Genomic DNA, 13,822 nt, shown 5'->3' on the forward strand with positions numbered 1-13,822 from the left:
CCTTTTAGTCTTCCACACATAATGTCTTACTTAAAAATATAAAATCTGTCCCAGATGGTAAAAACTGTCCATTAATATAAGTATATATATATGGACTAAAATATGCTGAAAATATATTAAGAGGTAGTCCATCTGACAGTGGTGGTTAAAAAGTGCAGATGGGTATCAAAAATAGCCAAGTGTCAGAACCGCTCAAGTATCGCCATTCTGACAGAAGCTCATAGTCACAGCTGTTAATATGTCCTCTGCATCAAAGTACAAGGTTTTCCAACACAGCTGATGAGCAAGAGACAGTGAGAAACATTGCCCACACTTCAGGTTACTGCTTTAGAACCAGTCATATATTAACACAACGCTAAAACACACTTATCAATGATTCTAAAACCTTAAATATAGTTCAATGCATTTTAAATAAGGATGCTTTGAAGAATACTTTAAAATCATGTAACCAGCATGGGATAGCAAGGGTCCTAACTAATCTCTTTCACTTATTATCATTCACAAATTGCTTTGGGTTATTATAGGGTTTTGTTTTACCAAAACAAAATATAGACTCTACAAAACACTAATAAATCAGATCATTTAACACATATTAATTAAGAGCATAAAAACAAATTAGATTTGACTGATGACATAAAAATCAGATGAAACGATACTACAATACTCTGGCTAAATAAAAAACACAAGCACTTTTTCACATCACATACCCAATGCACATTACATCTTTAGCTGCATGGCGCATATAAATCAAGATGATCGCTTAAAGAGTTAAAATGACCTTTCAAAGACCTCAGTCATTGTCTTTTTGTAAATTGATTTTCCCCATATTTCAGCTACACACATCCCTTGTCTACTGAACTAATAAAAAAGGTGCAGTTCCGTCACAAATGCATCCTTTCTGCACATATATCAATAATGATGAGGACTACAAGACACATCCTAAAGGGAAAAACATTCTTCAAACAACTGGCGATACCTACACACAACTGTGGTTGCAGAAAACCGGCAGATAATGTTTCAAAACACCATCTGTGAGGTGTACAAACTCTGTGACCAAGTACAGCCTCTTCTGCCTGTCCTACCCAAAAAATCCGCACATATCAGCCAGCTGGAGGATCTCTATCTGCCCTTTTTTATCTGAGACAGGCTACTCAAAGTAGGTAAAGGGCAATCCATATAGTTCTTGAGAAGAGCAGAAACACCCTCTCCCCAACAGGCTTCTACCAAGCTTCTCTCTCCATAAGCAGAGCCTTCACTGGCAACAATCACAGAAACACTCTAGGCTCCAAAGATAATATTTTTCAGAGGAAACAGACATACACTAAATTTCCAGGACCACAACAGCTTCAGTAATTCAGCAGACTTTTTATTTTTAATTAACCGATTTCGATTATTTGCCTGATGACATCTAAGGACTGTGATTTAGGATAAGACTGAAATAATTGGTAGTCCCTAAAGCTTCCTTCACTTTCTCTGACACGAACCGCTTTTTAAAGAGACCTTATCCCAGTATTCCACCATAATCTGTAAACTCTCTCCACAGATGAAATGCCCAGGATACAAGGTACAGATGACAGTCACAAAATCCAGAACAGAAAAAAGACTTCTTTCTTTAGCTAAATCCCTCAAGTAAAATTGCTCTGGCAAACATATATGTGGCTGTACTTTCCCTCAGCCTTTAAAACACACCTCCCACATTTTAAAAGCAAGGGTTCCACACCCTGTACCCCTGTACCGAGGTTTTTGAGGGCTCTTTTTATGCCGCTTTCCACATCTCACCTCTGTCACCCCCAGCCTCTGCCTGCCCACGTAAAATACAGCTCACCGTGGGGCAGAAGGTATTTTTCCAAGCATAATAAAAAGTAAGCTTTCTTCATTTCAAAACCACAGAGAGAAAGCGGAGCAGGGCTAACTCACCAGGCATCCCTGAATCCAGCGAACACACAGAAAGTGGCTCTCTCCTAAGAGCAAGCGTGCTCAGGGCTCATGCCTCCTGTTCTGGAATGGGCACCGGCAGAGAGAGGAGGGCCGTCAGAAGGGGCTGGGGCGGCATAGCCCAAGGCAGGGTGCTGGGCGCGTGCGCCTGCCAGGCAGAGACAGATGGAGAGCTGACACTCCGGATTGCACTTGGAGCAGAAATGTGGATGATGACAGGAGCACATGTGGCCTTGAACCCAGCCCTGTCTCTTCAGGCAGAACAATGACAGGGATGTGTATGCAAAGTATCACAACCCCTGCCTCCCCTTACCCACTCTACCTCTCTCAGCAAGTTCCAGAGCACCAAAGAACAGAAAAGTAAAATGCAGAATGATAAGCTAAATGCTGAATAATTCATTCACCACCACCCCCAGCCCGTTACAACTTAACCCTTATTTTGCCAAAAGAATAGAAAGTAGACCTGGCCCCCTACCACTGCTCACAATGAAAGCTGTCCTTTCCACCTTCGCATGTTAACTCCCATAATTGGGAACTTTATTTAAAAAAAAACAAACACAGGCACAGACCTCAAAGCTTGTTTATTGAACTGGAAGTCAAAAACAGTATAAAAAATGTTCTAAGACTGTGTATACTGTGCCAGTTTATCAGACTGAACAAAGTATCAGAATCATTTCCTTTGTCAGCTTCTCAGTAGTATGTGTAAAATAGAACACTTTTGAGAAGCAGAAGCAGACCACTTTTATTTTACTAGTGTGCTTTTAACCCCCTGGGATCCCTGCGTTGATATGCTCCAAACATTCTTAGCTTACTCTCCTCTACCTTGCATAGAGATCCATGGGAGATGAAAACAAAATCTTCACTGTAAAGCCTTTTCAAAAGCTGAACCATCATGTCCTCCTGATTTCTGATTTTTTTGCACGCTCTTAAATGTTTATCCTTCCCATGAATAACACATACCCAGCCAGGTTCAATGGACTCTTCTCTATTAAGCTTTAATGGACACCATGATATATAAAACTAGAGCCTTTGTTATAGTGCTTTATCTAAAGCTGGCTATTTTCCTCTCAGCAGTCCCTCTTCAGTCCTTTGTAAAACATCCTTGCCTCATAGAAGAAACATATGCCTGCCAGCCTTGCATGACTTTTCTACACACACAAAAATGCCAGGCAGAAGGAAAATACTGTTCACTTCTAAAACTCTTCCTCAGTTTAACACCTGCAAATCTTTCCTAGGTCTCTGTGAGGTTAACAACACGACACATGAAGAGACAGACCCCCTCAGGCTTTACCTTTCCAGTGTATGTTCAATCCAGTATCAACACAGAAACAATTCCACTTAGGAGCCTCTGACCAGCCCACAAGCTCCATGAATATGACAGCCGGGAGCATCCCCCTTAACTCTTGCTCTGCCTTCACAGTTTTCCAAATCATCCTGTGCTTATTCTACACTTTCGAGATGCTTTTAGCCCTTATCAGATTGATTTTCCCTCTACTTGCTGCCTCAAAGAAACCATAAAAACCCATCTGAAAATAGAGGCAGTGACTCTCGACTTCTACCTCCTCACCCTTCCTACACCTTATCCCAAGAGTGCACGCAACCTGTTTCAAAGCGTGCCCATGTACACACATACCCTGCACAAACTAAGAACAGATCATCTTTGGTAAACAGTGTCAATCAATAAGGACTTTTACAGTCCTCAAATACTGCGCCCAAGAAGTGCTGCTTCATCTAGTGAACCCCTCAAAAATCCATCACTGTCAGAGACAACTTATAAAATGACTATAATTCATAATGATTACTCTGTTCTGTCACTAATAGTGTACTGCACCCTATTTATGAGGCCAATCTTTTTGTTCATCTTAGTTAGATGTCACTTGTAATGAGGTTCTGTGTAATGGATTTCAGAACAGTTATGCACCGAGTTCAAACATTCTTATGACAGAAAGCTTTATAGCAGGCATGGGTGGATAATCAATTAAGCCCTGCTATAAGGGCCTTTATGGAATCCAGCATCCTAAATCTGCAGATTTTCATTTTTAAAGAGAGTATTTTTTTTTTAAGCCACTCAATGCTGCATGCCACTGATTTTCTTTTTAATACTATACCTATGTTAGAAAGAGAACATTTTCACAGTGGGAAACCCAACTTTCATCAATATGCATGGTGAATCACTTCTAAAATAGAAAATCATAGGACAAAAATGCAATACACTTGAAGAAAACTGGATGATACCCGGTTTTAAAACTGGGTTTTAATATCGGTACACTGCAAGTCCTTAAACCACAGCTCAGAAAATTGAAGTTCCATATGCTGTGTGATTATGTATCTTTTCTATGTGTAAAAAAGCTTTTTAAGCTGTTATCTGACTACAGTAATTGCCACCTTAAATTGATCCACATCAACAAAACCTGGATCCCTGGAGATTCTCACCTAGAAATCTGATTGCAGAAAGGGCCTGAGTGTGTGTGCACCTGAGACTAGTTCAGCATTTTTCTCCAGGAACCAGTTTCCTCCTCTTATCCTTTAAGCCATGGAGGCAAGCAAAGCAGCAACCCCATTTGGCAGTTCTCCCTGAACAGGAAAGCCTGGATGCATAGTTCTATAGTTCTATACAGTTACTTAGACAGAGGTAACTTTCCCTTTAATTAAAAAAAAAAAAAAAAAAAGAGTATAAGGAGCCAAGATCTCTAACATTCAAATTGTATAATAAAAATAGACAATCAATAACATGATGAATACATTTATGTAAGTGAGTGGGAAAAAAGAATATGTATTGTGGAAGTTTTCCCTGGCATAAAACACCGACCTGCATTACCATTAGGAAACATATTTCTAAAAATTAAAATATATTCTAAACAATAACAAAGAATACATTGCTGACCAATTAAGTGTCTTCCTTAGAAGAGCCATGTCAGTTAATGCATGTCTTTTAATTAAGAACACAGAGCATTTTTAAGGGATTTTTTTTTAAAGGGAGTCATCTAAAACATCACTTTCCAAATCAGTAAATTTAGTCAACAACTGAATGCCCAGCTCCCAAAATAATACATAAATTTCTGACAGTATATTTAGCTCATTCACTAGAAGGACATTATGGTATTGTATTACTCTAAGGTATTTTCCACTTGTTTCCAAAACAGACCATCCCTATAGTACAGATTTTTCCTTTGTTCAAACCTGACTTACCAATAGGGACTAGCAGTCTACTGAAATTGCAGTTAATGAAAGCTCTCTGCACTGGTGAAGGAAGAGCTTGAGTTAAAGCTTTTCCACAGGTCTTCTCAACTTTCCACTTGCTCCTAGCAGGTTGTTGTGATACACTGTGACTTCACACAGTAGGTATTAAGTGAGTTAATTCAAAGGAGCTGAAACCTCATTGATCCTAATTGAAAGCAATACACCCAACCAAATACCTTCCTACCCCATCTGCTCTGGCCTGCCACCAGCTATTCAATACAAGAGAATTAATAGTTTCAGATATTCTAACCGACCCAATAAAGGCACTCATTTAAGCAGGGCCGCATTAACAAAGTGAAAAAACAGGGCAAAATGGGTTCAAATGGAGCATTTTACTCCTAGTTGCCTTTAACAAAGCTGAATAAGGCTTATTCTGACTTTTTATGTGCAAGACTTGATAAACTGAATGAGAAGGCACTCAATGATCAGCCAACGAGCATTGATGAATGGTCATTAAGACCCCCCTGCTCTTAGGGGAGACCTGTCCACAAAGTGGCATACCAGCTTGAAAGGGCGGACTCACTAATGTCCAGATTTCTCCGCTTGCTTGTTCCACTTTCAATTTCAGACCACTGGCCACCAAATGAGGCTGACATATTGGAAAATAATGTTTTATGGGCGAGTGGTAAAAAATAAAATGGAGGCATTAGCTCTGCTTTCAAATTCAAATCTGCTAGTTTTGTCAGACCCCAAAGGTTTTGATTTTCCACCCAGCTGGAAGCTATTAGTGTTTTCTAAAGGCATCCCACTGACAGGGCAAACCTACCTAATGTGTGAGCTGTTGGGCTACGGAAGATGGACCTTCTCTTTTGGATGATTTCCTAACTTCTCATCACTTTGACAGTCAATTAAATAGATACAACACCTAATAAAAATGTACATTAATTTGTTTCTGCCACTGAAAGACATCTGAAACTGTATTAAATAAAAGCCATAATAGATTGTCTCCTGACAAAGATAAATCCAATTATACTTTGTCTGCAAGAAAAACAAACGGTTTATGTTTTAGTTAGGCTACAACATAAGATGCAGCCAACCAGAAAGAAATGAGTGGGATAGAAAATAATTAAGTTAAAAAGTTCATTAAAGTATTTTATAAAGGTAAGAGAATATCTGTCATTTTAACCTCCTTTATATAAAAGTCTGTTGTAAACAACTGGACACATTCATGCTATTTCCCTCAAATATTTCCTTTGGGGGAAATGACTGGCAAGTATTTTTGTCTCCACAACTTTCAGCCAGCCCACAGAAGAGCTCACAAGAGCTTTGCTTAAATGACAAAAGAACAGGAGACATCATTGCCATCTTAAGAATTTGAAGGGTGTATAAACATCACGGGGTCAAAGGGTTATTTAGGGCTATCCAAGAGAGCCTAAGTGCTAGCAATAAGATGGAATCAAGTCAAAGAAAACATGCTGGATAGAGGAAGCTTATCTTAATAGGTGATTATACCAGACATCACAGCAGCAGAAAAGCTTCGCTGCTCGGATCATTTGCAACTAGATGACAAAGCACCATACAAAACAGTGTCCCATGGAGAACATGCTATATGGTCTGTCGAGAAATCCAAATCTACCAGGGCAAGTGGCAGGTCAAGAACTAGAAGTCATGACCCTTTCCCTTCACCTGTGACATGTCAAACCAAAGGACTCAGGTCGCTTTGATTTTTGTTTCTCCAATCAGTTAAAGTGAGTTAATAATGTGCTCTAAACTGTAATTTGAAGATGCCAATCACAACAAACTTTTAAATAATAATGATTACCTAAGCTGATAAGCCCAAAAGTCTCTATGATATTTTTTTTTCCACCTTCAGAATAAAATGTTAGTTATATCATTCCAAAAACTTTTTAGGCACTGTATTTGATTCTTAACTCTGGTTGAAGTATAATGTTCTCTACATATGAATGAAAAGATGTATATTATTACATTTAAGTATATAGGGAGCATGTATGTATATTTCTACAAAATGAAATCTGTTTAAGATGAACTATCACGTGCAAAAACAAAATCTGTATTTGTAATTATTATGAATTGTTTCTAACAGTGCCAAGGCCTTTAAAATATCACAATATATTGCAGTTCTTTTCCACCACCGACTTTTGATTTTCAGTACCTAATATTCAAAAAAATTCTGAAATGTTAACAGATTTAACACTTGCATTGTCTGAATGTTAAATGCAAACTTCAAACCTACTAATATCATTAAATGTAGATTAATCCATAGGCACCAGGAAAGGGTTAAATTATTTTTAAAAATTTTAAAGTAAAACACTTCCTTAGTAATCCACAAGGCTGTATACTAGCTATACCAACTGTCTCTTCATACAAAAGCATATTCCCATAAAAACAATCAATCTTAAAAAGTATACACTTGCATGTAAAATCTGCAAATAAGTTGCCATTTAGTTTCCTCCTATGTTTTATAGCTACAAAAATCACTCAGATAATGTAGAAGACACTCTATACTCATCTCTTACCCATTTGACAAGGACTGTAACACTCTATGGAAAACCTTTGTTTCAATGTCACCACCTCCCCATCCTAACTAACGGCAAGTTAGTTTTGTTAAAAAGCAAGGGTGATGGCGTATGCTCCGATGAACTTACCCTCCTCCCAGCACCAGAGACAAAAACCTGCAGCTCTGCCCTGTGCAGGCAGCCATCTGGACAGCTTTCCCTCAAAGCCCAGCCCACACCACATGCAGGCAAACTCGGAGGGCTCGAGAGCTCTGTGGGGCTATTCATGACATACCAATTTCACATTTTCTGCCTGTATGCTTGCAACAATAAATGCTAATGAGGACTGTGAATGACAATTTTAAAGACAATAAAAAGGTCTCCAAATCCCTTGCATATGGAGACACTGTTTTCAAAACTTCACCTTCTGTTACAGAGCTTTTAGAGTCTAAAGGAGAAAAAAAGAATAACCTAAGGAAAACAATAAGATGATCAAAGCACAACTGACTCCTTAAGATTTCTAAAGAAAGCAATCTGTGTAAGTCCAGCGAACAACAGATCTCGTCACCCGTATGAACAGCCCTATGAATGCATGAGGTACCTTTAGTCTCTACTACCTTTGCCTTCTGTAGACATGTAGCTTAGCAAATGCAGTTCCTGCAAAACACTGATTTTTTTTTTTAGAGACTGGGAATTTTAAAGGCAGCATGTGCCCAAAAATAATTATAATAATCATCATCAATCACACTTTGGCATAGTATTTAACATTCCACATATCTTTAAATAAATGTAAATGCAAAAGTGGTCCTCTTCTGATAACATCTATTCTTAAAAATAATGCAATGATTCTGGGTGATGAAATTATAAATCATGTTTATTTTCCTCTTTTAATTTTTCTCTATTTTCCAAATCTTCTGAAGTGAGCATGTATTACATTTCTGAGCCAGAAGAAACAATAAATATTACTTTCAATGCAATGAAAATACTGAACAAAAGACATAAATGTTTTGACCTTGATAGGAATTAAACTATTTTTCACAGCAACAAAAATAAAAGATTCATCTTACTGTAAATTGTGTGCAGGGCAGTCTTTTCATTAACATGGATTAAAACACTTTCAACAAAATCCACCAGGTGGAGCAAACACACAGCGATAAAACAAACAAACAAACAAAAAAAATCCCAGAATTTTTTCATCATATTCTTTTTTCACAGGACTTTTATCTCTAACAAACTCTCCACTTCTATCTCTCCACATTGCAAATTAGCAAAATCCATCCACACATACTAATTTGCCACATTTATAAACAAATTCAAACCTAGGTATTATGGATTCCATTATAAGTTTTCATTCCAAAACTGCTTTATTTGTTCAAATAATACCCAGCGCAGTATATTTGCTTTTATAACAATGTAAATTTTTAAATTAACGTTTCACTCCGACCCTCCTGGATTTCATCATGTACCCCGCTCCTCCTCCCTTCACCACCCCCACAAGACCAGGCAGACTAGAATGCAATGCTGTATATTCTGAAATACACTGAACAGTGATTAAAACCTAAAAATCTCAACCTAATTCTTACTCTGTATGGAAATTTCAATTCTCACTCTCACTTCTCATTAAAGTTATTCTTAATTGTAGATACCAGAATCTTACTAAAATTTTGGAATACTGTGACTTTTTTATCTGTTATATCAAAATGTTCTGTTTTGATTCCTGTTGGTAAATTGACACAGGTCCACAGCTACTAATAGATTTTGGCTTCTTCCCTTCTCTCTTCTAGAGTAATTCACTTCCTCCCTTTCTCTTGTCCCACAGATCTGCTTTTTTCTTGCCATTTCAATCCACTTACTGAGCACACTCAGTGCAAGGCAACAACCCCATTTTCTTGTTCATAGTTTGTTCCTTAGTTCCTGGTGCCACCACCTGCAAGCCACAACTCTCCCCATTCACTTTTCAAAGTCCTCCAAGTTTTTCTCACGTTATACACTCCCTGCTGCTAAGGCTTAATGCTACAACTGGCAGTAATGTTACTTGCATTTAAGAAAGCTCCAGCTGGATAGAACTACCAAAAACCTGGAGCTTGAAAGGGGTGTACCTGGAGTCTGTCAGTGGAGGAGGACACCAGTTAGGAATGCTGACTGTGGCTTAAAATATATTTACCTGTTTTCTTTTCTCATATTTATACTGATGTTGAAAGAGGAATAATACTCAAAGAAATGCAGCAGGCTGATACATAAATAAACATGCACGTGCCTAAGGATCCACATACTACTACTTACGCTAGCGTATAAATAGATCATGGAGATGCCAGCTCCATCCCAAGATGAACGAGGCTAATCCAATTATTTAAATGGTTATATACTATTCACTGGAGTGGTATACAAACACATAAAATATTGACATCGCTTCCATAAATATAATATGAAAAATAAGTTTTTAGAATAATTCCTACCAAACTCCTCCCTGCAAAGTCCAATTCCTTTATTCTTTGCAAAGAATGGAATCAATCCCCTGGAGCTGTGCTCATACAGAACACAGGTACACACTGCTGCTCTCTTTACTTGACGGCAACTCCTATTAACATTAATGGGATGCACATATGTGCATCTAAAGGGTAAATGCCCTGAAGTCTGCATGACAGAATCCTAATGAAGTAGCTGGAAAAACCAAATCACTGCACATGTAGTCACACTTTCCCTTCCCTCTGCAGGAAACCCCACCACCACCACCTTTGCTCCCCCACCCACAGTGCAGACATTTCACCAGCCCACCCTGTGCATAAAGAACCTGCTGGATTTCCTCTTGGCAACATAACATCTTGTTATACTCTGGGGATCTCCCAAATGGCTCCATCTCCAAGCATTCCTCAGAGTACCCTATACTACTGTCAAATTGGCCACACATTCCAAATAATATTTCTCACCACCCTCAGCTTCTTCAAAGGGTATGGCCCTTCCCACAGCAAATGTCCACATCCATATTTAAATTCCAGGGAAAGGAAAAAATCCAACCTTAAAGGTTCTATCACCTTTGTTTAAACATGGACTTTTCTGTTTTCATGGACAGATTAAGATTCCAAAACTGCCTCACAAAAAAACAACCTTAATTGCTAGTACCACACCAAACTACCAGTGAATCTGACCTAAAAAGGCAACACACGAAGGACACTAAATAACAGGAATTAGGAAAATGAGAACCCATTAACTGAGGCCAGTCCTGCACTGGTTAATGTCTGTTGCTGTTGATAGAGATATTGTTTCATATAGCAAGGCCAGGGTGTAAAATGAAAAAGACAGATTTTTAAACCCATTAAGAAAAAAATATATATATATATCAAGCATGTCTGTCACCGTAGTCCAGAAAGAAAGAGCAGGGACACAGCACTGGCAGGAACCTCAAATTCCTGACCAAACCCTCTTCCACACAATGCCTCCAGAAAGAAAGGAACCCAGGGCGGGAGCCAGCTTGACGCTGGCGGACAGACAGGGCTGGCCTTGCAGGATGTCAGAGCGCCAGGCGGCTGCAGAGATACTGGGCTTTCACACACTCTCAGGCTGACTGTTTTGCTCTTCAGGTAATTAAACAAGGAAGCAGGGCTGCTGGGTATGAGCCTGACCCCGAAGCCGTGGCTCCCTGGTTCTGCATATCAACTTCCGCAAGAACTGCCCGGAGCATCAACAGAGCATTCTCCTCTCACTCTCTCTCGTTTCCTTCTCCACCTTTTCCTAAAGCTGACCCAGAAACAAATCCTCCCTACAAAAACATCCACAGAAAGGTCTATTTGTCGTAAAAACCTCTGTGCTGTTCCCTGTCATGACCCTCCAAATTTTAAGAGCAAAAAATTTCCCTAATGGCAGGAATTTTGTAAAAAAATCACATATAACAACAAATCTATGTAAAACACTGGCATCTTAATCAACACGGATTATTCAAAGATAATAATACCCAGATAATATTTTTTTCTTTAGCGTGTGCTTGATTAAAGTATGAATCTTTACATTCAAAAAGCTCCCCAAGAAGTGATTTTGATAATCCAGTTCCTAAATTAAACATCTGTTGTATAGTGTAATTAATATTGTTATTTTCAGTTTTGATAATGAGCATGATGGTAAGTAAATACCACCTATGATCTGGTTTATTATGTTTCATCAAAAATGTTATTTTTAAAAAACTATTTCTTCTCTACAAAGAAAGTCACCCTTAAAACTCAGGAATATTTTTAAAAATCCCTTAAAAGATAAGAAAGTAGCACACACACACATTAAGTAATGATTAGAATCATATAAATAATATATTCTTCCTTCATCTCGAAATCCATAGAGTAAAATATTGGCTGAAAGAGACAGAGACCAAAAGAAAGATGAATACAAAAGCATGCCTGCTTGTCTGTGTTCAACACAAAGAACATTAAATGAAAACAACTGGCATGCTGCCAAATTCCTATAGAGGCAAAGAGATTCAAATAAATTGATTTCACGCATCACACTGACCTGGGATCAGTGTGCAGTGCTACAATAAGCTCAAAGCTCCGTGTGGGGTAAAGCCCATTAATACTATCAGACCCCTCAAACATGACCAAGAAAGACTAAAAATATAGGCAAACGCTCTCAAAACCCAGCAGTTTTGCTTAAGAAAATAACTTTCTTCTTTTCCTAATAAAGATACCAATATTTGAAGGTGCACAGCATCATCTAAATTAAATGTTTTTATTTTTAAATATCTCATAATACAATATCTAAAAATTGGTACTACATAAATATCCCATCCCATGATTCAAACATAAATACATACCACTTTGCAACAAGTTTCCTCTATCATAACTGCTACCCTGCTAATGTCCTTGCAGCTTTTAGATGGCCAATTAACTTTTTTATATGACAAATATTGGACCCTTCTTAGTATTTTCCTTAATGGCTTTTAAGAGCAAGCTCCTCAAGCTGGATACCACTCCTAACTGTCCCAAATCCACTCACTCCTCACAAAGACACACATAACAGAATTCTAGAAAAGTGAACATTGTGCATATTTTGGATATGCTTTAAAATACTGGGAGGAAACATAGCAGCGTTTTGCCTTTATCAGCTTCCAGCTAAGCTGGTGACTGTCCCTAAGGCATCATTTCTCCCCTGGCCACCCAAAAGAGACAGGCTTGTCTCCTGGTGACCCCTGCCTTGCTTCAGACTCATCACAGGGACCAGACTCTCTGGCACCACCTCAGGTCACTGTCTCTTACTGACACAACTGCTCAATTTCATATAGTTCTTTGCTTTTTCTGCTTCCAAATTATATCCCCAAGAATCCAATGGACTCCATGCTTGTAAATTTAAAGTATGTGATTTCTGTTTTTCTCTACTTTTTGGCTCAACCTGAGTCTAAACCCCATATCTATATACACCCACTACCATCACAAAAAAGAAAAAACTAGGAGTAAATTTTTCAATGCCACATGAATCATAAAGAAAACTCAACAGTTATAAAATAGGCCAACACACACAATTATATACATACATGTACATATATATGTATATATACGTGTGTGCGCACACACATCATTTTTTAAGTATGTACACCCACACACACAAGAAAGCGAGAGAGAGAAGAAACTCAACATGGTGTTTTTGATACATGATACTCAGGATCGGTATTTGCATATTATAACAAATAATGTGCATTAAACTTGTTTTAAAATGTATCTTTGCCATGCATTTTTGCTCTCAATATGGATCTTCCATGCTGCAATGGTCCTCTGTGTCAGCAGCCCACAGAGATATGCCACATGACCAGGAGAGAATACTGTTGTAATGGGATAGGGGTGGGTAAAGACGATGACACTATGTATCTGCAATATATGCTCAAGTTTTAAAAATCCAATATTCTTTTCAATTTGCAATCTGCACCTTATATATTTTTATCATACTGTCACTCCCCCCGCCCCCACAGAGATACGTAAGGCAGAAAGCAGAGAATTATACCCTCTTTGAAACAAAGTGCTTTCTTCAGATGGAAGATGAAGAGAAAGCAATTCTAAAGCAAGGGTTGTTGTTGTTATTATTATGTTTGTTTCCTTTAAGATATTAACAACTTTTTTCCTATGCTGGACGTGAGAAATCTAATCAACCAAGATTTGAGTTCTCAAAAAATTTATTTTTATTATCAATAGTACACAGGTACAAAGACAGAAGCAGAG

General features: G+C 38.2%; 1 protein-coding gene across 4 annotated transcripts in view; it reads right to left on the reverse strand.

Moving 5' to 3' along the window:
• The window catches only part of RUNX1T1 (RUNX1 partner transcriptional co-repressor 1), a 137,428-nt gene that overhangs the window by 96,841 nt on the left and 26,765 nt on the right, over positions 1-13,822 (reverse strand). The window contains exon 1 of one of the 4 annotated variants that reach the window (XM_060127710.1): positions 1,918-2,096. The exons of the other annotated variants lie outside the window; for them this stretch is intronic. Within the exon in view, the coding sequence (XP_059983693.1) occupies positions 1,918-1,924 (7 nt within the window). The 5' untranslated portion in view covers positions 1,925-2,096. Of the gene's footprint in view, positions 1-1,917; positions 2,097-13,822 lie in introns of those variants that run through there. 4 annotated transcript variants of the gene reach the window in all.

Source organism: Lagenorhynchus albirostris, chromosome 17 (genome assembly GCF_949774975.1).
Source record: "Lagenorhynchus albirostris chromosome 17, mLagAlb1.1, whole genome shotgun sequence".
NCBI classification, from domain to species: Eukaryota; Metazoa; Chordata; class Mammalia; order Artiodactyla; family Delphinidae; genus Lagenorhynchus; species Lagenorhynchus albirostris.